The 22,987-nt window shown below is 42.9% G+C and overlaps 1 protein-coding gene across 1 annotated transcript; it reads left to right on the top strand.

Annotated features, from left to right (window-relative positions):
- Positions 1-236: 236 nt before the first annotated feature.
- gprc5c (G protein-coupled receptor, class C, group 5, member C) lies at positions 237-5,690 on the top strand. The gene is made up of 4 exons (XM_070852336.1): positions 237-1,224; positions 2,591-2,691; positions 3,650-3,784; positions 5,095-5,690. The coding sequence occupies exons 1-4, from the start codon at positions 237-239 to the stop codon at positions 5,125-5,127; spliced, it is 1,257 nt and encodes a 418-aa protein (XP_070708437.1). The 3' UTR covers positions 5,128-5,690.
- Positions 5,691-22,987: the final 17,297 nt, after the last annotated feature.

The raw sequence follows: 22,987 nt of genomic DNA, 5'->3' as shown, positions 1-22,987 counted from the left end.
TAAATCCCATATGTTGCGTATGGTGTGTGTACTGACTCATGCAAGTGGAAGTGTATTTGCTTAATTGGGTGTAGACCACAGGATCCTAATACAGCACAGGTGACGTATTTGAGTCTTTGTTGAGATCTGTCCACATCCCATCTCTCTTAGACTCTCCCTGCTTGTCCGTCTGAACAGGTGCTGTCAGGACCCCAGAGCAGCTTGTCCAAGTTAAACTCTGGTCTCTACCAGTAGCCATGGCTGCCAACGTCACCCCTCAGGGTTGCGGCCCCAACATGGACTCCCTCTATTACAACCTATGTGACATTAGTCTAGTGTGGGGCATTGTGCTGGAGGCTTTCGCAGCAGCCGGCTTCATCTTCACCTTTGTGCTTTTCATCTCGCTGCTGGCCAGCATGCCCTTCACGCAAGACAAGAACCGCAGGAGCTCCGTAGCTCTCCACGCCTGCTTCCTGGTCTGCACCACCGGCCTCTTCTGCCTGACCTTCGCTTTCATTGTGGGAAAGGACTTCTCCACCTGCGCCTCGCGGAGGTTCCTCTTCGGGGTGCTGTTTGGCGGCTGCTTCGCCTGCCTGCTGATGCAGTGTGTGAGGCTGAACATCCTCAGCAGGTGGAACAGCGGGCCCCGGGCTTGGGTCTTATGTGTGGGGGCAGTGGGGCTGTGGCTGGTAGAGGTGGTCATTAACACAGAGTGGCTGATCATCACGGTGGTGCGTCACCCTCAGGGGCCACTCAACGCCACGGCTGAAGTCGGCAGAGCCACGGCTACGCCTTGCAACATTGCCAACGAGGACTTTGTCATGGCACTGATCTACGTGATGACCCTGATCCTGGCTGTGGTGGTGGCAAGTCTGGCCATCATGGCAGGGAAACACAAGCAGTGGAAGACGGAAGGCGTCTGCATCCTTCTCACCAGCTTGTTCTCTGTGGGTATTTGGGTAGCGTGGATCGTCATGTACGTCTACGGGAATGCGAGGAGCGGGGGGCCCACATGGGATGACCCCACCTTGGCGATCGCCTTGGTGGCGAATGCATGGGTGTTCCTCATCCTCTACACTATTCCTGAAATCTGCTGTTTAAGCAACAACGAGGAAAGCCAGCAAAGCTTCGGGGAAGATGTGTACGCGAACCGAGGAGTCGGATACGAGACAATCCTGAAGGAACAGAGCTCCCAGAACATGTTCGTGGAAAATAAGGCTTTCTCTATGGATGAACCCAACCAAGGTATGTAGTCCATTGAGCTTCTCTGACAACAGTCAGTAGCAAATGTTGTTTATTTCATCTTAATAATTACCCTCTAACACTCTGTGCTGTAGGAGAAAAAGGATTGCATTGACTATTTGTATCATAATACACTTATTATAGACCCAGAATGACCTTGTAAAGATGAGTTAAAGCCCACAAAAGCATCAGAACAGACTGATTACCCTGCAAAATGTCCTCAAAAGGCTGTTTTGCATCTACGTGATGACCCCACAGAATGTGATACGCTGCTGTTTAGGTCCTGAGCTGAACACGATCCAATGTTGCAGTAAAAAAACCAGCAGAACACAAAGTGCCTCAGTCTGTATCTGTAGCCCCACTGGTCCTGCTGATCGTCACGGCTGTTGGTGGACGTTCACTGATGATGAGGAATACAGTGTGGCTGCTAATGCACAGAAAGGTTACAGAGTGATTTGCATTGGATCATTTCCATTCTGAGAGATCAGCTCACAGGGAGAGTCTCGGCTTTTACCGTCTATCTATTTATCATTTGGATTCACTTTATAGATTCATGTTTTACATTCAATCACTCTCTCTGAGCTTATTTTGGTATCAGATTTTTCTTTTTTCCCACTTGCTTCCCCTCCACATCCAACCTAAAATGAATAAACTCCCTAAAACTTTTACTTTTACTTTCTCTTCAGTGTATATACTTACTTTTAATTAGGACAGTCACACACATTTCAGCACCATTAACATTAATCAACAACTGAAATAGAATCTGAGTCACCATTTGACTTCATCCTTCGACATTAACTCCCCAGTTAACTCCCACATAGTACAGCGATGACTAAAAAGTCAACAATAGTCGTTATCACAAGGAGCAACAGGAAAATGTGATTAAACCTCTGTACACATTGCTTTCCCAGAGTTTCAGTCAGAGACTCAGCAGGTGAATGTGTCCTCTGAATCACTCCTGTTAATGAGTGTCTACTATCTTACTGCATCCCTAACCCGCTGTATCACACACACACTCCCTTTCTGCGTCTGATTCCCACCAGTAACATCTCGCTGTGTGTTTGCATTGTCCCCACGGCAACTGAGGTGTGGCATCAGTCTCATCCAGGAGAAAATATGGGTTGTGTCCAAAAGTGTGACAAAGTCATCTCACACATTCGTCTCCGCTGGGTGTTTCAACAGGATACATCACTGAAAGCACAAACAAGATAAAGGGCAGATGGTGCCACGTGATTAAGTGCTGTGTTGTAATATAGAGACCTAAGAGGTGATTGCTGGGGAACGGTGGAACTTCAGAGGTCAAAAGATATCTCAGGTCTTGATGGGTGACAAAACAATGACATCTGTTGTCTCTGTCTGTCCATTACAGCGCCCAAGCCGGTGTCTCCATACAGCGGCTACACCGGTCAGCTGCGTAGCTCAGTCTACCAGCCCACTGAGCTGGCCCTCATCACCAAAGCAGTGGGGAATGTGAGTATGCAGCCATGTGGTTCGTCCGCACATTTGAATATGACATGACATGACAGCATACAGACAATAGCAGACTGTGGCAAGCAAATTATTATTGAAATGAAGAACCTTTGACAGTTTTCATTACATATTACATATTATATTATATTACATATATTACATATCTAATGGTAAATTACAATTCTAATCTGAATTTTCAGACTTGTGCTGTTTCTAAATTTTACTCACAGGTGCACATGAAAATATCTTGTGTCAGGGACAGTTTTTCTTGTTGAGCTGACCTCAGAGTCACCATGTAGCTTTATTGCCGTGTCACAACACCAGCAGTAAACAGGGTGTGAGTAATAAAAGGGGTGTTTATGAGGGCAAAGACGCCCAGCTGATATGAAGTATGTCAGTACTGTCTTTGGATAGACTCTAAAAATATGGACCTCTCTTTTCAATTTCAAATGAATCAGATTGAGGCGGCTTGTTTGTTGTAATGTCACCTACGGGTTAGTTAAGCAAAACACACTAAAGAAGCAGGGCAATGATATAAGCAACCAAGCAACAGTGGAAACGTTCTTTATCTCTTCTGTTCCTTAAAAACAAAACAAAAGTACCTCCTATGCAGCATTACAATCGACTGTTCGCTGAACATCTCCCCTCAATATAGATTTTCCAATCAAAGCTTAACTGTAAGTGTCTGTCAGGATTTTTGAGTGTATGTTCATTTTGCTAGTGAGCTGCAGCTGATTGACTCAATTCAATTCACCGGAAAATTAAATTCTTGCTTTGCCTTCAATGCAGCTTCAAAAATAGATAAATAGGGAAAAAAGGAGATAAACTTTGGGACAGGCAGTAGCAGTGGCTGGGGCTAGTGCACCACCGATGAGGGGTGACTCAGGTGGTTACACAAACGCTCCCGCCCTCATCTCTTGGACGTTTTTGTCACGGGCCATGTTATGACCTCACGCAGCACCATCCGGAGTCGCCCTATGATATGGTCATTCCCAGAGCGTCAGCCAACTCTGCAGCCAACAGCGGGAGCAGCACCCCCTCCACGTACACTGAGATGGGGAACACCGCGCACACACAGACAAACGGAAATAGCGTAGGTCATATCCCGACCCCCTGAACGCCTCTCCTCCTTCGCTCTGCAGCTCTGCCCGTTTCTCCTTATCAGCCCACTTACCTCCAGATGCTTTTCTACTCCCCTGCGTCTGTGCATGTCGACCTCTCAGCTCCTGCTGTATCCATAGCAACTTCTTCTACAGGTTGACTATGAATCACTTCTTTGTCTGGATTTTTTTTTTCTTACCTTGTGGAGTGCACTCTCTCAAGGCCTTGTGTCTATTACTTCATCTGTTCAATATGCTAGTTGGACTGAGTGCACTCTGTTCTTCCATCTTCTCTCTCACTGAAATGCAAACAAAATGTTGGTGTAAAGGTTTGATTTGACATGACTCGTCTCTTTTATGCCTTATCCTTCTGTTATTTTTCTGTACTAAAAAAAAAAATCCTCTCAGTCTTTCAGTATTAAACTATTGCGTCTTAGCTTTTATGGTGGCTTTAAAAAGTTTTTAGCCTTCTAATTCAGGGAGGATGGCAGCTGTTGCAGCATTATCCAGTTCTCCACTGTCCATCTGCTCAGTCTAGCTTCACGTATTATAATATATAATGTATTCAATGCCATTTCCTAGAATGTTTATTTTATTTACTCTTACCTCTTTGTCTTGTGCTGCTGTAAAATCTAAATTCCCCTCCTGGAGATCACTAAAGTCTTATCTTATCTTATTGTTGTTGAATATGGCTGAAAATACGTGGCTTCTGTTTTTTACTGGTGCAATAAGCTGTTCACATTTGTCTTTTCTGACACCCGACACCCATCAGATAACCTAGATGCCACATACGGACGCTGTGTAGGTGTACAGAGCATATTTGCTTTTATCTTTGTTAAATACAAATGCGTTTGCAAATATGACAAATGAAACTAGCCATGCTAATAACAGAAGCTGTGTGTTTAGACACACTTAGGAATAGTATCAACATGTTAAACAAGCATGTTCATGGAGAGCAGAGAAGTGGATATGCTGCAGAAGTGGTTCAAGTTTCTAGGAATATTTTGATTATATCTTTTCCCTATAATGGACACTATAGTTTACTTCATTGTGAGTAATACAGTTTCATGTGTCCAAGGCAAGGTCGCCAATAGAGAGTGAATTTGGACCCATTTTAACCTGCGTTGACTGCTATGAATCTAAGCTGACTACAGCTGCTGCACTAATGAGCAAGCTGCAAACTTTTCAGAGCCACTTTTCACTCCTTCAGAGGGTAGTTGGTACTATGAACACAGCTTTTTGGTGGAGTTTATATTTGAAGAACCAAATATAACCATGTAACCATGTCTGTCTTCCTCTGCAGGGGAATGGTCTGCATAGGACGTCCCAGTGGTGAACATGCTGTGGTTCCCAACACCACCTCACAATAACTTCACGTCTTTTCATTTGCACTTGCTGACTGTATATTTGCTGTTATCCACGGTTCCCTGAGCTGGTTCTGAGAGGAACCCTCAGCCCCGACATGTAGAGGTGACCACTGGTCATCGCCACTGGTGGAAAACAGCTACCCCTTCTTTTGACTGGTCTCCCACATGCTGCTGGGTATCAGACAGTACAGAGCCTCATTTGGAAGCCAAAGCGAGGGTGTGAAGCTGTGGCTTTACTGGAGAACAAAGACTTTTTGCAATGGTGGCCATTCACTGAGAGCGAACTGTCTGCTGGACCCAAACACACAGACGAAGAGCGACGGCGCTGACGGCACAAAAAAACAACTGAAGAGAATAGTTCACCTAAATGTTGGGAGTGTCTTTGGGCCTATATATATATATATATATATATATATATATATATAAATATCCACGTGCCCCACTTCCCTGTACACACCATAAACAAACTGTATAACTGTCACTATAGCGTCAGCCGCACACCGATGGCACATTCCTCACTCAGTTTGGCATGAAGGCACTGCAGGCTGGAAAACAAGAGTCACTATCAGAAGGATTGCAGTCACTCACACTGAAACAAATATTGTGCACAGTGGAGTTTAAATGTAGGAGCCAGTATATATATATATATATTTAAATATATATATATATATATATATATATATATTTGTGCCTGGATTGTGAATATTGTTAATAACCACAAAGTTCACACATGAAATTAAGCTACTGGTGTTGAATTCATGTAAATATGTTGTTAATGTGTCAATAGTTCTCCGCTGCATGGAAGCATTGTATGAATGTGTATATTTAATACTATTTATAGCACCGCTGGGTGCTATTTAATTGTTTTATCTACTTCTTACCAATCAAACAATCATGAGAATCCGGAGGTGAAATCTGGCCTGTGATTAGCTTGTTTCACTGACTTATAATGCTCATAAACAGGTTTCTTGTATCATTCTTTCTAAAAAACACAACAAGATATTTTATTCCCAGATAAATATGAAGGTTAATCTACGAGTCTTATGGTTTTAACAAAGATAAAAAGCTCTTTGTTAGCCTTCAATACTCCTGAATGTTAGCTACAGTCAAACATGAGGCTCCGGCTGTCCTTTATCTTGGCACGTTGTCAAAGCCTTATGGGAGTTGTAGTTCTCTATTGCATCTAAGTAAAACTTTATGAATGATTCAGACGTAAATTGAATCTGCAAAAGATCAATTTAGTCTGTATTGTCAGATGTCGTTTGGGGGGTTATGCAAAACATGAAAAACAAACTAACATTTACGGAAATTATTGATTTTCTGTGGAAATTTTCTGTTCAATTGATCAATTGTGTCACCGATAAACCTGAGTAATGTCTGAAATTGTTTTGGTTTTTTCGTCACTTCACACATCATCTAGTATGACAGGAGACATGCAAAACATTTTTAATTATTGACAGAAAACACCAATGTGATGTTCCAACTCTTAGAGAGACAAATGAAAGAAACCCTTGAAGAGAAGTTATGATGCCTTTACTTTCATGTAATGGCCTTTTTGGACCACAGCTACTGTGTGATCTATCTTTAGTATACAGCAAATAAATATTCACTTGTGATGTTGTGAATAATGTGTCTTCTAATCAAAATGTTATGTTTGGTGTGAGCTGATGATACCGGCTGGTGTTTGAGGGATGATATCTGTGTGAGAGGAAACCGTAGAGACTTGGAGCAGACAGGTGAGGACAAAACACAAGATCTGCATTCAGGAATCAGACGTAAGATGCGTGTGTCACACAAATAACACAAATTCGCAAATTCTGTCAGCCAGCGATTCAAAATAATTTACTCTGTGCACAACTTGGCGGTAGTTATTGCAAGACATGCTGCTGTTTGGTTATGAGACAGCAGACGCACAAATTCAATCATGTTCATTAACTCGTGCAAACAGATTTATCGATCCAACCTCCCTGACGTCACGTGGCTTAATTCACCAAGGTCACCAGAGGAGACAGAAATAATTAACCCTGGTTTCATTTATCTGTTCCCTACAATGCTGAATTATCTGCACCATTCCTGTGTTAGAGAGGACAGCACTGCAGCATGCTGTATCTAAATCGCTGAACATCCCCGCTGACTCCTGAAGGGGCTGCAGGAGGTTCATAATGTTGTGTCTCCAGTCGGGACAGATGTTATTTCTCTACTAGAAATACATTGTTTTGATATGGGTATCCAGCTTCTCGCAATCAAACTGCCTCACAAGGGGTCTGTTTACTCAGTAGATTCCACCATCTGTGTGTCATCTCAGCTATTAAAGTATCTGGTGCCAGCTCCTCCAGTCCAGGCCTTTAACTGACAGGTCATAGTTATTCCTTAGGAGTTGAGCAAAAGTCAGCTGTGCCTCCCATCCAAGAGGCTTCTTCAGTGCCCCATATTTTTACCCAAGTAACTATTAGGACAATTTTTCAAAACCCACATTTCTTAATGACTCTACAGCTGTTGCTCTTTGTGGGCCATAGTTAGCAGCACACAACCCCACCTGCTTTTCCTCGTTTTACTACATTTCCAAACAGGGATGGGGAGAAGAAGTGACGACGCCCACGTAGGAGACAGGAGGTGTCGACCGTTTCATAGCATTGGCACAGTTTGTGTCATCTTTTGTTATTGGAATATCTTGAAAATGGAGAGAAAGATGGAGGGAGGCATTTATAGAGTCAGGAATGAGCAGACTCAGAGCTGAAACAGCTGATCGAGAACTGACAGAGATGCATCCAGCTCCGGATGATTTTTGAAAATAGCCACCAGTTACAACATCATTAGTTGTTGCCTAATCTTTGGACACACACATCTCAGCTCCACCTCCCCCATGCTCATATTTCTTGTCTCCACTGAACAGGCTCAGGCTGCTGCCTGCTGTGGTAACACTCTGCTGTGGTCAAGAGGTTGCACTGTGATTTATAAGCGATCCAACTGCTGTGGTCTGATAACCTCCAAGTCTCCTGAGGAGGTGATGCAAGGTCACATCCCAGCTCTATTTTAGGCTCAGCAGGTCCTGCTATCACATGCGATTCTCACTTTAACATGAAGGCCGGAGCATAAAAATTCTGCAGAACCACTGCGGAGGGCCAGATAAGACGTGGGAAGATAAAAGGAATATGAAACAATATGCTTTGTCTTTTTCACCTTTTATGCCCAGTGGGAGGAGCTCACTTCTTCTGTGATAATGTCTCATCTCAGCGTGTTATTCACAGGACAGTTTCTCAGAAGGGAACATGCAGCTCTTTATTTAGTCCTGGTTTAGATTGCTAATATACAACCTGCTCTTCATGCTGCCAAACGCACCAGAACACTGAAAACTGTGTGAGTCATGGTAGAAAACAAGGTGGCAGTCATCAGACTTGATTCGCTTTCATCCTGGCTCTTTCCCAGGCTGCGGCGTTTGGACCGGCTGGCTGCCAGCGATCACCTCAATGTCTCAAAACCAAAAATGAGGAGCTTGTTACAAAAATGTCCTGTTGTATGTTTGAAGGAGCTGCATTAAAAATGTTAGTTTGCACTAAAGATCCTTCCTCCTCTCGTTTTGGATGATGGCAGACTGTATACTATCACACAGAGTGGTTCTACAGTCAGTCCAGGCCAGGGCTAGCTGGTTAGCAAGCTAGCGTCAGTAGATATCTCTGCAGCACATAGATGTGTTTGACATAATGTCAGTACAGATACTTCTTCACACTCTAATGATCTTTTTGGCTAATTGTCGACTATTTTAAGCTAAACGGCTGGTTAGGACTTATATTGTTCCTTTAACTTAACCAAAGGTTTATTAAGGATTTTCACAAACACAACATATGGGGAAGTCTGTAGGTTTGAGCCAAATGTTGTACATCAGAGTTATTAAAACTGTCTCCTGTAGTAGAAGGCTTTAAAGAAACCATCTGATGTCGAATATGTGAAAAGTGATTTGGGGGATAATTTGTTTCCAACAGCATTTGTCTGTTCATAAGTAAAATATGTGAAACATGGGACTTCTTTATGACCATATCAGCCCAAACCAGCAAACTTTATATATCACTTTTCAAAAGGGCAGATTCAAATTACTACAAAGTTAAAAATAAAAATGCAAAATACACAGCATGAAAGAAATAGGCACTCAACAAAAGGAAGCAAATTAACAAACAAGACAAAACTAAAAGACAAATAAAACCAGGACGAATCCCAAGACCTGTACAAGTGGGTTCAGTATTCAGACAGCGGTTAAGATAAGCTGCAGCTCGCTGTCGGTGTGTTTGCTGGAGGAGGCTGTGTGTCCAGGGAAATAAGGAAGGTAGCACAGCTTCCTGGAACAGCAGTGTCAGGAGTGAGAGAGACATCTCACTGTGAGCTAATTGGTGCTAGAAACCAGCGCCTGCATCCTGCTGATAGCGCAGGTATCCGAGACACCAAGTGTGTTGTCTAATTAGTTAGTAACACACACACACACACACACACAGAGAGAGAGAGAGAGAGAGAGAGAGAGAGAGAGTGTGTGTGTGTGACTGAGCTTGGAAATAAGCTGCAGTGAATCATCTGAACAAAATGACGAGAGGGGAAGCTGCTGTGGAGACCTTCATATCCTTAAATGTCACTCTGGTTCTGTGGAGGACTGGCTGTACAGTAACAGAGGTTGTTTACACAGTATGGATGCTGGTGTCACATGGTGAGACTAAACACACCGCGCTGCAATAGAAAGTCAGATAACCAATTCAAATATACTCTCCTGCAGTGAAAGTGGTAAAGTCTTCACATAGTTTCCTCATATACACACACACACACACAGTAAACATATTCCATAGCCAGTCTTACCTTCACTGAACAAAAGAGCACAAGTATAATAACTAAAATGTGATTAAGTATATTTTACATGAGTGGTTTTATTTCTGTGTATATATCCGGTGAAGATGGAGCTACGTATGCTGCCGGAGAATTCCCAACACAGGGGTCCTGACCCCACTCAGGTGTGGGGAGAAAGATATTTTTGGTCATGAGGGCAGGTAGTCGTATAAGTTCTGAAGCTGTGGTTGAACAGGACACAGACATTTACAACCTGGTGATGAGTTGAAGGTAAACTATATATAAAAAGGGTCACAAGCTAAAAAAAGGATTTAATTTATGATGCATTATATTCTAGATAACTATTATTCATAAAATCTTAATCTGTAGGTAAGTAAATAAGTAACTACAGTTATTATTATAAAGTGAGTAGTTGTAGAGCTCCTCGCTCAACATCCAACTCTTTGCTGAGTCATCTGGAGGGAATAACTAACTTAATAAAATGGTTATTGTTATCTCACTATTTAGTCAGTTATTCAAACAACAGCCCTGCAGCCAGTTAATGGCCACCAGATGATGAGAGCAGGAAACACAGGGGGAAAGTGAAAATAGTTAATTTGCATATACGGTCAGCACTGGGGTAAACACTACAACCTGTCTGTGATGAAAATGAGTGGCATAAAGCTGCATTCATAGATTCTTAGGCCACTTGGAGGCTTTGGCTCAGAGGTGAAGTGGGTCGTCCATCAATCGGAAGGTCGCCGCTTCGACCCCAACTTGCTCCTGAAGCAGCTTCAGAGTGTGAAAGAATAATCTCCTCCAGTTTAGCTTCCTCCTGTGTGAAGGAGGATGTGATGTAACAGCAAGTGGTCAAAATGACTGAAAAGGTGCCATACAAATACAGACCATTTACCATTATACGCTTGTTATGGTGCAAATCTGAGCAAACAGTTGCTCATTAACAACATAAGCATAATATTCTGTTTCTGTCCATCTGATGAATGTTTTAGCTCTGTTTTGGTCTCCACCAACTCCTGTCAGAGATACCTCCCTTTTTAGCTGTTGAATTGCTGGAAATAAGGTTGATGAGTTGGATCAAAACAATAAAGCTGTGGGGCATGAGCCACCATGAGCTGTGGTTGCTGCGATTTGTGCCAATTGTTCCACGTTGCCTAATAATGTCATCCACTGTTAAACGTATTGATAAGTGCAGCTTTAAAATGGAAATACTCAGCTAAACTACAGACTCCTCAGAACTTGGAGCTGTTACTGAAGTAAAACACTTTAGCAAACGCTTCTTGCCATTTTCCATGACGACACTTTGCCTTTTGTTTGTATCCCAGTAAAGCACTGACTGATAAACTCAGCCCTGCATAGTTGGCAGTCAAACCCGAGTCCAGAGCTCTGGCACTTCGCAGCCCGAGTCAAAGCACCTCTGTCTCCTCAAAATAACACCCCCTCCCCTCCCCTCCCCTCCCCTCCCCTCCAAACCCTGCATGCCTCGCTCACATGGCTCAGCACACTGCAGCCATCGATCAGCTCACATCAGGAGCCAGGGTGCACATTTGTGTTCAAACCTTTTCATGACTCCAGAAAGTAAACCAAGCGTGTTCATTAACAGCTTTACATCCTGCTGCCACTGAACACAGGGACCGCACGGTGCCAGAGCTCTGAGCGATGTAAGCGTTAAGTCACCGACATGCTAATATCCAGTGCACTTTTTCTTACATGGCAGGAACACGCTATGCATTCAAGCCCCTTCATTTGCAGTTACTCAACCATCACAGACCTCCATCTGACCTCGCCAGCAAACTAGAGAATGATTTACCAGCAGCTCGATCTGAACTGTACTCAGAGTAAACAGTTGATTCACTGCTTTGGCTGGGAGAACAGAGGGATCAGCAGAGGATCAAGGTTGATGTTGATGTAAAGTTAACCAACAAGAGCAACTTGACTTTCTCTACAGATGGATTTACATGTATCTACTCATAGGGGTTAGTGTAAAATATACAATTCAAGCATGCATTTCTCTTTTAAAGGTCCATTCATCTGATTATTAGAAGAAATTATTAGAAGAACACCAACGTTCCCGTATAACTGATTAAAATCAGGTTACAGGTTGTTAGTAGCTCTGGTGGTTTATGCAGGAATCATTCTGTGCTGGTTTGTGCTTAATCAGATGCTTCATCTGAGGACTCTGCCTTGTTTACGTCCTTCAAGGGAAAAGCCTTTGCTGTATTGTGACGGTCATTAGAATTAGCAGCTTATCAGACTGAGACTGTTTCTACTCTGGGTTCAACTTTTATACACTTTAATGTGCTATGAAAAGCACCAATGCACAGTTTATTCACTGCATTAACAAATGTCATCTACTTTTTCCAGCAACAACATTCAAAATGGATTCATATACCAAAGACACTCCATTTGGATTTGATATTAATCAAACGATTGATATCTGGAAGTTCTATAATTTCAAAATAGGATAAAACCAGGTTTAGACGTATTTGCAGACTCAGCCTCAAACCTTTGCTTGACACAACGCATTATAACGTGTTAAAGTGTTCGGATCTTTCAAACTGTCGTCTCAAGTTAATTGCAACAGCACTAGTCGTAGTGACGCACTAATCCAGTATTGGATTAGACATTACTGACATGACGTGGTCTCTATTGATCACCGTCCTGCCTTTTTAATTCTCAGCACAAACAAATGAAAATGCTCCGTTTGTAATATTTAACCTTGTTAACTGTAAACATGACATTTCTGGATCAATGAACTAAATATACAGTTTCTCATGGTGATGGCAAATCATCATCTGTTGTTCTGACTTCAGCGTCACAAGTAAAGGAGTAATGCACGGACTGTTGAGGACGCAGCTGCAGCTAACAATGTTGGGCCACGACTGGTCGACTGCCTGTTAGATTGTTGGAGGGGAAGTGATCTGACAAACCATTTTTACACACACACACATTACACCAATACAGTATTCACTGATTCACTGTGATACCACTTTATCACAGCAGACATTTTGACTTAATTGTTGAAAGAAAACAGGAGAAGAAGAAGAAATGTTCCTCTAGGGATATATCACTTGATTTCTAAGTGTTTTTTTTTAGTTGATTCCTTCCTGTGTCCTGTTTCAGCCTCTGGACTCATACGAACATATTTCTGCCAATTCTGACAGGTTACTGGATGAGGTGTGTCACTGACTCGTCATTTTGGGGCAGTGGCACGGCTGCCGTCCACCCTGAGTAAATGAACAGTGTGGTCTTTGTACGCTCAGGACAAAGCTGGTGCTGTGAGTCAGCCAGGAGGACCTTGAGGAAGGACACCTGAGCACCAAAACACCTCCCCGCTACCTTTTTAAAACAGGCTGTCAGATTTAGAGCTCATCCATGCAGATCCACAGACGGAGAGCATTTGTAGTTAGTTATCAGAGGCGCTGTTGTTGGGCCATTTCAGCACACAGAGTGGATTCAGTGAAACAAGAAACGTTTGTTGCCACTTTTACCTGTTTTGAAGGACTTGAGTGAAGCGGTTTGACACTGTTGACACAGCTGCAGCTAGAAAACACTTCCTCATTGGGACCACTGTATGACAGGTACATAACATAAGGCCCGATATCTCAAACTCTGTGCAGCCCTCTGCTTAACCTTCCAGAGGAGAGAAATCTTACCTTTTTCTGTGATTTGAGGTCATAAACTACAGACTTGACTATTAGCTCACACCACTCTTGTTTTACATATCAAAGATAAAAAAGGGAATTTTTGAAATTCTAAAATTCTTTTTTATCTTTGTTTGATTTTTGCATTCTTGGAAAATCTTTCCCGCATACTGTGTTGCACAATGTGCAACAAGTTGTTAGAAATACCACTCGGCCTTTTATGCACGCAGGCTTTCATGCGGATTATCAGTGATGAAGCTAATCCCCCCCCCCCTCCTCCTCATGCAGAGGTGCCTGCAGCCAGAGCAGAGCGGTGTGTTGTTTATGAGGAGCTTTTCTCATGTCAAGAATCCTTTAAAGCGTTACGACATTAGGATTCATCTACACCTTTTGGTCTCTCTTTACTCTCTTGGTACTTTTTGTAGAGCCAGCAGCCCCCCCCCCATATTCCAAAACATCACCCTCCATCTCGCAGATGTTCTGAAATGTAACTTTGAACTGAGCTGAGTTTGATCAAAACCAGCAGCTCAGACTTTGATAACATGAGGGAATGCATGACTCCATGCAATGCAAATAACTGTACACAGTTTACTATAGAGCTGTTGGGTTCCCTTAGAACCCATGGGAGTCCTCAGGCAGCGCTCGGGGAACCAGTGGGTCATGTGAAAGTATCAAACTGAATCAAAAATAGCCTCCACTGCTGAGCTTATTTTCTCCAAGTATTTGTCATGTGCCCGACTTAATCTATCTTTCCCTCAATCTGCAAGTGCAGGGCCCCTCAGGAAATCCCTGCCGAAGGTAAAGTGGGGCTCCAGGACTTCCAAGGTGTTGAGAGAAACCTAATCCAGCAGCGGGGCTGTGAGGGGACTGTTTGCGAGGAAAGTCTAGTGGCAGTCTTGGAGAAAACGGACCCCTCGGCCTCCTCCGAGCTCACATACCTGACATACTCTGACCTGCACCAGCTGATACCAAACACCGGCGGATCATCTAAACCCTGACCTGTCCTACATCACGTCGTAATGACTGTGACCCCCTTTTGAGACGATGTGAAAAATAAACATTTGATGTCATGTTGTTATCTGTGATCACCTCAGTGTCCATCCCTGTACACAGACTACACACCGTCAGAGGTAAAGGAGGCGTTCAGACCTCTGATTTAAGTAAGAATAATAATAGCACAGTGTAAAAAATTAGCTGCACTAATCAATAATGTTATATTAATGATGGATTAAATGACTGCATGTACATTAGTAGTCAAACCCCCTCAGCCCCGTTGAATGTTTTAGCAGCTTTGAGCTCACTGTTTTGGTCTTACAGGTCAGTCTGAGTCAGGATACTGTCCTTAGTGTTGTCAGACACTTCACAGTACAAGCGGAGCTGCCCTGAGGGATTACATGACAGCCATTGTAGCTCAATCACTGCCACTCCGGCTGCAGGCTGAGGTGATCTACTGGACCAGTTTCAAACGTTTTGCCCATACCAGCCCAAAATATGTAAAAAATAGGCCAAGAATTTAAAAATAGCTGATTTATCCCAACAAGACGAATCCACACGTACAGTTTTATTCCATCCTCGGCATGATGTCACCCAAATATGAGCCATCAGACACGCCTCGTGATAACAAAAACCTCTGTGGAATGGAATCTGTCCCGATAATGATAAAACCATTATCATAAGATTCAGACTGAGTCAGTGAAGCCATTAGAACTCGTGTCTGTGTTCATTCTGCCATCTGTGTACACTTCTATAATCTATTTGTTACTCTCCATTTGCTGCCCATCTCTTTCAGAACGATATCAGCAGCCTTTTAAGTGCGGTTTGCTTTATGTGTTTGAATAAAGGTCTGGGTTTCTATGAGGCGAGGCCGCGACTGAGGGAGAACTCTTTGGAATAAAGTCACATTGTGATCGCGGCCCCTGGTGAGATAACATGCCCCACCACACACCTGGTATCTCATGCCAGGCTGAGCAGCTGCTGTGTTTCCACACCACGTTACCATGGCTGTGGCTTGCAAACACTGAGCTCTGTGGGGACCTCATGCTCACACTCCTACTCTTCCACATACTAAGCACACACACACACCCCTCCACGCTTCAGTGAACGGGTCAAATAGTTCAGAAACTGGCAGGGTGCGGCATCATCCAACCACAGTCACAAAGAAAAACTACATCAAAAGAGGGGTTCTTTTCACTCATGAGCATAAAGGAGCTGTTTCACTCACCAAATCTGCTTTACTGAGGTCGTAATGCTCTTTAAGAGCAGTGAGAAATAATTCGTCAAAATCCAGGTCGGTGAAAATGCCCAGAGGAGAGAACTGTGAGCTTTTAATAACGGCTCCTTTTTAGGTTGTGTAACCCAACTGAAGCTTCAGCACAGGTGTATAGGAAACATACCAGTGTCCTAAACGTGTCTCTAAAAGGTAAACAGTAAGAGATAGTGTGGGGAATGTAAAGGATAATGGATTTAAAGGAGTAATGGATGGTTTTAATGTGTGCATATTACTTTGAAATGAACTTACATTCAAATGTGATGATCCGAGGCATCATCTGTTGTCCGTCTTCTGCTCAGCACTCCCAACCAGCCACACCTTCACCTCTTGTTTGCACAGCGTGATTGACAGCTGCAGGACAATAAATAGTTAATTTGGTGAAGCACTACCATATAATGTAATTTTTAAATCATTGGGTTTGGAGCTGATGTGAAGCCTTTTAAAACTGATGAGTTTAAAGTCAAGGTGAGGTCATAAGTCACTGGTGTCCAAGTCAAAACCTAGCAGCTCGCTGTCTTTTTGGATTGAAGTTATCAGACTCATGAATGTTAATCCAGAGGAAGAAGGGAGGACAAATCACAACCTTTTAATGGAGGGAAAAAAGACTTTAGGCCCCTCGTCACAGTGTTGATCTGTACAGCTGAATAGAAATCACCTTGCAGTCTTTCAGCTGCAAACTGTCTAGTTCAGTGCAATTCAGCTTTTAAGTGGCAACAATGCAAAATAAACAGGAAGTTGAATTACAGTGACTTCTGACAAAACCTCATTATCAAATAATACATTCTTTACAAGATAAATGTGCATTATAGTCAGAATATTGATTGGATAAGCACTGAAGTATGGTTCTTATCCTGTCAGCTTGTTGTGATGTCTGTATGAACATTATTGTGAGATCACCACTCCTCTAATTTTAAATAATCCACTTTAAATGAAATGGCGACACCTGCTGGACATAGCTTGAAAGTGCACTCTTGTTTTTTTTTTTTTTTTTTTAGGACCCGCCCAGAAACGATCCAACGCTCGCCATTGGTTTAAATTTAGACTGCTGCCATTTGATTGGTCGCCTTATGTTCTCTCAGCCAATCAACGTGTGTGTTTACAACCGGACACAAATGTCGTAGTTCAGGTTAATGTGAAGTGACGCAACGAGGAAATCCTTGGATGCAACACCCGAAACGGAGCGATTCATGAAATCTAGCGACAGTTTAAAGAAGATGAGTTGTACAGACACATAAACGAGCCTCGTATTTTCTCCGAAGATGCTGTGTTTGGGTCTAAATGTGGCGAGGTCGTCCGTGTCTTTGCAGAAGGTTGGTGGCTAAGCTAACGGTGATGTAAAGCTAACGGTAGAGGAGCTAACTAGTTAGCATAGGTTATAATAAACCCTGGTAGATTGGAGGCAAGTTTACTTTGACCGTCAGTGGGGAATATTTGTAGAAAGTTCTCATTATTTCAACATCAGGAAATGTCGATTAGGTTTTATTTCTAAGACAGTAACGGTAAAAAGCTTTGGCTGAAAGCTCTGAGGTTGGAGAAACTTATGGCTTATGATGACAATGGTTGGGTGTCCTTTAGGTGCTGCCCACTAACTTGCCTGTTGATAAATGGTACTGGGTCAACTAAATGGAACAGAGCCATGTTGTTTACAGCTGCCATTTCCTGCTTTGTCTGCTGTGAAAAGGGTCTCCACAAGATAGATTTTCTCAAATCCGTGATCATTACCTTTGATTTCCTTCTTTTCAGATCTCCAATGAGTTCTTACTAGACATATATAGACATTAGGCAACTAGATATACATTAACTGTGGATTCAAGTTTCATTGAGATGCTCAGAGACCCAGCAGCACTGCAGCTTAGAGTAAAACTTCCCGACTGCCATCAATAATGGAAAAGGAGAAGAATACAAACAGGGATGGTTTCAAAGTTGGATTGGATTAATCGATCATATAACACAACATATTGCTCTGTTTCAGCTATGCGTCCTGTCCCTGCTACACATGAAGCACGGCTCCCATCGCTGCTGTCTGCAGGCGTGGAGGAGAGGTGACAGACGCACCATTCGCTGCGTCTCCACTGCACCAGATTCTCCTGCTCCTCCTGCACTGACTGACTCTGGGTGCACTGACCCCGAGCCCAGCCTCAGTGCCTCCGCCTGGTCCCCGGACCAGGGCCCTCCACCTGCTCCCACCCACTGCTGCATGAGCGGCTGCCATAACTGTGTGTGGATCGAACATGCAGAGCAGCTGCTGGCGTACTACCACGACGGAGGCGATCGAGCACTCGCTGCTATCGAGGAGAACGTTCTTGATGAGAATCTTAAAACGTACCTAAAGATGGAGATCAGACTCTTGAAAAAGACGTGACTCATGTATTTTTTTACCTCTGTTGACGTGGAATAAGTGTTATGAGTGTTCTTAGCTGCACACTTCAGTGACTGATTATACCTCCACGTTCTTATTTCCTCTTTCCGTGAGTCGCACAGCTCAGAAACTTGACACAAAGCAAAAAGTGAAGGTAGCTGTTGACTTCAGGAGTCTTTACGATGGACAAAACAAATCAGCTGTAGCTAAAGCTAAAATGTAAGAGACGGTGGTCGTTGTGTAGCTTGGCTGGTTAACACACTGCACATTTGTTGGATACAGTCAGCAGATAAAAGAAAATAAACTGAACTTACTGGCTGAGGTAGTGGGATAGATGGATGGCTCAGCGTCAGGCTTCAACATAAGTTTTGTGCTCTTGGAAGTGGCTACTGCAAACGTTCTTCATCCCTGCCACTTTGGCTGAGACGGGATGTGAGATTTCAGTCATTTTCACCCATTTCTCTCAGATGTTTGGATCCTTTGGTAATAAATGAAGGCACACTGTTCATTTGTACAGTGTCACCTCGTCCATAATCAGGATTGGTTCCTTTGGCCTGACAAACTTTCCCTGTAGACCTGCTGCTCAGCCATGGAGGTGGCTGCTTAGTTTGCTCTGCATAGAGTCTGACTGTTCCTGTTTCTTCACCTGTTAGTCCTCTTTTTAGTGATGTCCGGTGTTCCCAGATATCAGCAATTCACTTTAAACATGATCATTACTGCTGGGGGTAATGCCAAATATTAGAGAAAATCAGATCAACTTGAATTGTTTCGTAAGTTTCAGCGTAAAACTTCTGAGCCCGCTCTGTTACACTCGAGGGATGCCTGAACTGTTGACACGTTGGTCTGTGCTTTATTGTTTAAGGTGCTTGAAGTGGTTGTTTTGTGTGTGATTGCAGCTGTTGCACTGAATTATATGAAAATGAACACACCAGGTAATGTTTCTAATTCTTTGTTGTGCACCTTTTTAGTTTTGAGGCACGTTTGCACATTTGTTTTGTTTATCAGATTGAAGTTTTAACTGAAGTGCTAATATATATTGTGATGATTTGCTTCATTGTATCTAAAGATAACTACAGAATATGTATTTAAAATGTATTCAGAGTTATTTGTCAAATACACTTTCTTTCTAAGACGATGTGGACAAAGTGTTTTCCTCGGCGTCACTTGAGCCACCAGGGAGTGCCAGACCGGCCTAAAACTGTCCGCTCTCATGAGGATAAAATATTTTGGCTGATCCTCTTAACTTGGTCATTTCGTCTCCGTGTGGATTTAACCAACAAGCACAAGCAGCTCCCTCTCAGGAACACTTTGATGTCTTGTCAGACTCTTTATTATAGTTGAATTAAAACAAAATCTTTCCGTGTATTCAAGTGTTGATGAGTGATCTCAACCTAATGAGTGTAGTCACATAAGTCACGTGCAATCAAGTTTAATATTAAGTGTCTAAATGTATTTTTTGCTATCTTACATGAATCAGGGAGGCTTCCTGCAGACCAGAGCTAATTACCTGGCGGATCATGTCAGCAGTTGTCTGGTTATAGTGATGTGCTGTAAATCCTGATTACCCAGGTGCCAGTGGGGCGCTCCAGCCTGCAGTTATTCTTTGATCTGGGTTATGCAGGGGATTACAAATGAGGCCTTTAACTGATCATATGCAGAACGCTGTACCCAGTGACTCTGACGTCATGGAGCCAACACGGGGCAGATTAGTGCTGATGTCACAGTCGCAGTGTGGTACTTCACACCATGTTAGTGTGAAATATTCATCTGACATAAGGCTACGTCTGATCACATGAGTCACTGTGTGTCACTGACGCACTGCAGGGTCCAAGAGCCCAACACAGCACTGGAAATCTTAGAAATGTTCACGTTAATCTGGAAATAATCAGGCAGTTTGAGGATTCTGGCACTTTTAAAGACATAACATGTTACGATGTGTGAAATGAAGGAATATTTAAGATTCTGCACATTTCCAGCCATCAAATTTAAGCTAATTTGTAACACTGACCAACTTAAGTCATTTTTGCAGGTCAGATTTCCTGGAGTTGCATCCGTCTGTTGAAGCAGAAGGATTTGATGTGCATTTATACAAAGGAGTCAAGTTAATCAATGCTGCATGTTTGTTTAATTTGGATTTGATCAGTAGAAATAGTGCAGAATCTTAACTATTTCTCCTCTTTATATTTCATAACATCGTGTGTTTTTAAATGTCTCTGATCGTTTCCAGGTTCATGTGAAAATGTTTGAGAGTTTCGATATGGTCTCCCCCCACTGGGCCCCACTGACAAAGTGATTATCCTTACTGACATCAAAGCCAACACATCCTGTTCTCTGACAGTGGCCACTCGTTCATTAATAGGGCGCAGAGAGCCGGGCACGTGTGCCCCCCTGCCCCCCCGCTGACAGCTCAGGGTCCACCAGGGGAGGCTGCACAAACACACCCTGAACCAAACCCCCCCCACTCATCCACGTGGGCTAAGACAATGGGACAGATCTGCTTTATTCACCACCTTGACAAGCAGAAATCACATGTTAATTCTACTCTCTTGTTTATTTAGTAGCTGTTCTGGAGGATTCATCATCAGGTGGATGTAGATCTAGTGGAAATAGATCTTGTAGGACTGTTTTATCAACTGCTGCCTCCAAGTTGAGGCTGAACACTGATCAGCTGATAAGCAAACATAAATGAGAGAGAAGTCCTTATAGATCCCATAAAACTACTGCTGCACTTGTCATAAGAAGGAAGTACTACTAGACTTTCATGTCCATCACTGCCCCTGTGGTTTGTTTCCACTTCTTCACTGAGCTTTTTTGTCTGATTTAAAATAACCTTGAGATCTTTTTGATGCGAAACCTGCATCACAAACTGGAGGTGTGGAGGGCAATGAGTCAAGGCAGCGTTATTCTTACAGCACATTTCAAATGTAGAGGTAATTCAAAGGGCTTAACACAGCAATAACAAGCAATAAGGGAAATAAGATAAAACACATCAAATGAATTAAAATACAAACAGAACAGACCAGAAGTACAGTTAGAGTGCAGTAATAAGAGATCCTGCTGGAAATGAAACCATTAATGAGTTAGTCTAAATAAGGATTTGAGGATTTGTCTTCATAAAGAGCAGTGAAACTGAGGCTGTAGCTCCTTCATGCCACACACAGGACAGATAATCAAAATGATCAGAAATAAACAATAAATACACAGTTAATCCTAAACATATATACAATAAGTCAGTATAGTAAATATAAACAGAAGCCACAAGATGGTGTTGACAATGTTAATTCTCATGTTAAATTGTATGTCTATTTGTTAGAGACGATAAAATGCTCATTTATTTATTTTCTTGAAGATTTCAGATTTCTAACTTGGTGTTTTATAAACAGAGAGTCTAATGAGAGAAGCTATCCAGTTGTATTATGGGAAGTTCTTGAAGAAAAGAAGCGATGCTGAGGAAACATCCACCTGAACTCACTAACAAGCCCTGATTAGCAGCGTAGTAATTGATTTCATGTGTGGAGGCTGCTGTTGGATTATTGCTCTGGCCACTCTCAGCGCGGGGATTTACACTGAAGCGTACATTAAGATGATCTAAGAGACCTTTGCAGGATGCAGGGGGATTGAAGGGTTTCGCCTGAAGCAGATGGTGAGACTGTTGCATAACAAGAAGAGAGTGGGCTACCAGGCCTTCCTGCAGCAGCATCCACAGTCTGAACCTACACGCTCCAGCCAGCGTTACCCCGACTGTCACAGTGTTTATCTGGAGGCATACGTTACAGTTGCCATTGTATTTGTGTATAAACAGTCTTTGTCACGTCTCTTTGCTTCATCTCGTCATCTTTATTCATAACACCTGTGTTTTGCTCTGCAGAAAAGATGAATTTCCATGTGAGTAAACAACAAAGATGTCTGTTCTATCTCAAGCACAGTAAACTACATCAACATGAGCAGGTTGTGTCCTGTTTGTCTTTCTTCTCCTATGTTTTAACATTCTGTGAAACACTTTAAATGACCTTTAATGTGCTTTAGTTTCATCACAAATGCTGCATAATGTAAAATCTGGATAAACACAAAGCATGTGTGACATTTTGTTTGTTGAGACAACTGGCACATTTCTAAAAATGATCCAACAAACTTTACAAAGGCACAGTGCTCATCACATCATCATGACATCAGAGAAATGGAGTTTGGACATCTGCACACCCTCATCTTCTTCGACCCAAACCCCATACATGTGAAATGTTGACAGTACAGCGCAGGGAGGCGGCGCGTTCATAATCCTCTGTGGGGCTCAGCATATAAGAGGGGCCCTAAGCCCCGACTGGCCCTCATAGCAAGCCTAGCATAAAACTCCACTCATTTGCTAGACAGACCGGTGCTGCGCTCACACCCACTCGTCTGGCTGTCCTTCACCCAAGCAGCCGGTGAGTAGACCACCGCCACATCACCACCACCACCACCACAGACCAGGCTGTTACAGAGATAGTTGGGATTTAACACACTGTAGTGGTAAACGATGTGAAAGCAGGGGAGGACTCGTTGTTTCCACTCTGGAGCTGCATCAAGTCAGTGGATATTATGGATGCTGTTATCTTTTTTTTTCTTTTTTAACTAGCAAACAAGGAATCAAGTCTTTAACCAAAGCAGACCTCCAGTGTGTCTATTAGAGCTACTGTGCACTTACTCTCTGGTGGGTTTGGTTGTTGTTTGACACCAAATGAAAGTTTCATGACTAACAT

The sequence above is a fragment of the Pempheris klunzingeri genome, chromosome 20 (assembly GCF_042242105.1).
Source record: "Pempheris klunzingeri isolate RE-2024b chromosome 20, fPemKlu1.hap1, whole genome shotgun sequence".
In the NCBI taxonomy this organism is placed as follows: domain Eukaryota; kingdom Metazoa; phylum Chordata; class Actinopteri; order Acropomatiformes; family Pempheridae; genus Pempheris; species Pempheris klunzingeri.
This window is presented reverse-complemented; position numbering and strand designations above follow the sequence as displayed.